The sequence below is a fragment of the Bactrocera latifrons genome, unplaced genomic scaffold (genome assembly GCF_001853355.1).
Source record: "Bactrocera latifrons isolate USDA-ARS-PBARC rearing strain unplaced genomic scaffold, ASM185335v1 scaffold_3, whole genome shotgun sequence".
Taxonomy (NCBI): Eukaryota; Metazoa; Arthropoda; class Insecta; order Diptera; family Tephritidae; genus Bactrocera; species Bactrocera latifrons.
The window spans coordinates 1033655-1034314 of NW_017536629.1; the positions used below are offsets into that span (position 1 = coordinate 1033655).

General features: G+C 38.2%; 1 protein-coding gene across 1 annotated transcript in view; it reads right to left on the reverse strand.

Annotated features, from left to right (window-relative positions):
- LOC108970458 (putative mediator of RNA polymerase II transcription subunit 17) overlaps nucleotides 1–304 on the reverse strand; it is a 5232-nt gene extending 4928 nt beyond the window's left edge. Inside the window, exons 1-2 of the mRNA XM_018935857.1 lie at nucleotides 230–304; nucleotides 1–137 (exon numbers count right to left, since the gene is read on the reverse strand). Of these exons, the coding sequence (XP_018791402.1) occupies nucleotides 1–137; nucleotides 230–244 (152 nt within the window). The 5' untranslated portion in view covers nucleotides 245–304. The remainder of the gene's footprint in view (nucleotides 138–229) is intronic.
- Nucleotides 305–660: the final 356 nt, after the last annotated feature.

Below are 660 nucleotides of genomic sequence, written 5' to 3' on the forward strand. Positions count from 1 at the left end.
AATCCGCCACTGCCGCCGAGACCACCGTGTCCTGAAGAGCCACCTGGTGCGAAGGACAATCCGGAGTCAGAGTGTCCTACTGGGTGATAGTTGTAGCCCAATTTATCGGCAAAAGCCACACTAGCCAAGCACAACACCTAGAAAATAAAATATATTTGATTACTCAAACTCCGGAAATGAAGACCGTGACATACAAAAGTGAATTTAATTTAGCACTTCGAAAACTTACAATGAATGCACGCATCTTGAAGTTCTTTTGCTTTGAAGAATGTTTTGTTTCTGATTTGGTAAATTGTGAAACGTGCTATATATACTGTATCGTTGTGATTATGACTCAAAATCAAAAACTATAAGTCACCAAAACTACAGTTAGATGTGTATATTTGCGTTAGCATCTTCTACTTAAAGCACAATGAAATATTTTACCAACATAATGAGCAAATGCAAGACCTTGTAATTGAGAGGAAGCGGCAAAAAGTTCATCTACAGAAAATCAATAGCTATTTTGCGAACCATATCAATGCGTCGATGACGCAGCAATCTCTAGCTGACCATCACAATATTCACACATAACATTATACTGTACTTCTCTAGTTCCTGTGTTTCAGCTGAATTATGAAATCATTTATGCAAATTCAAATCCGAGACGGTGCTCAACGA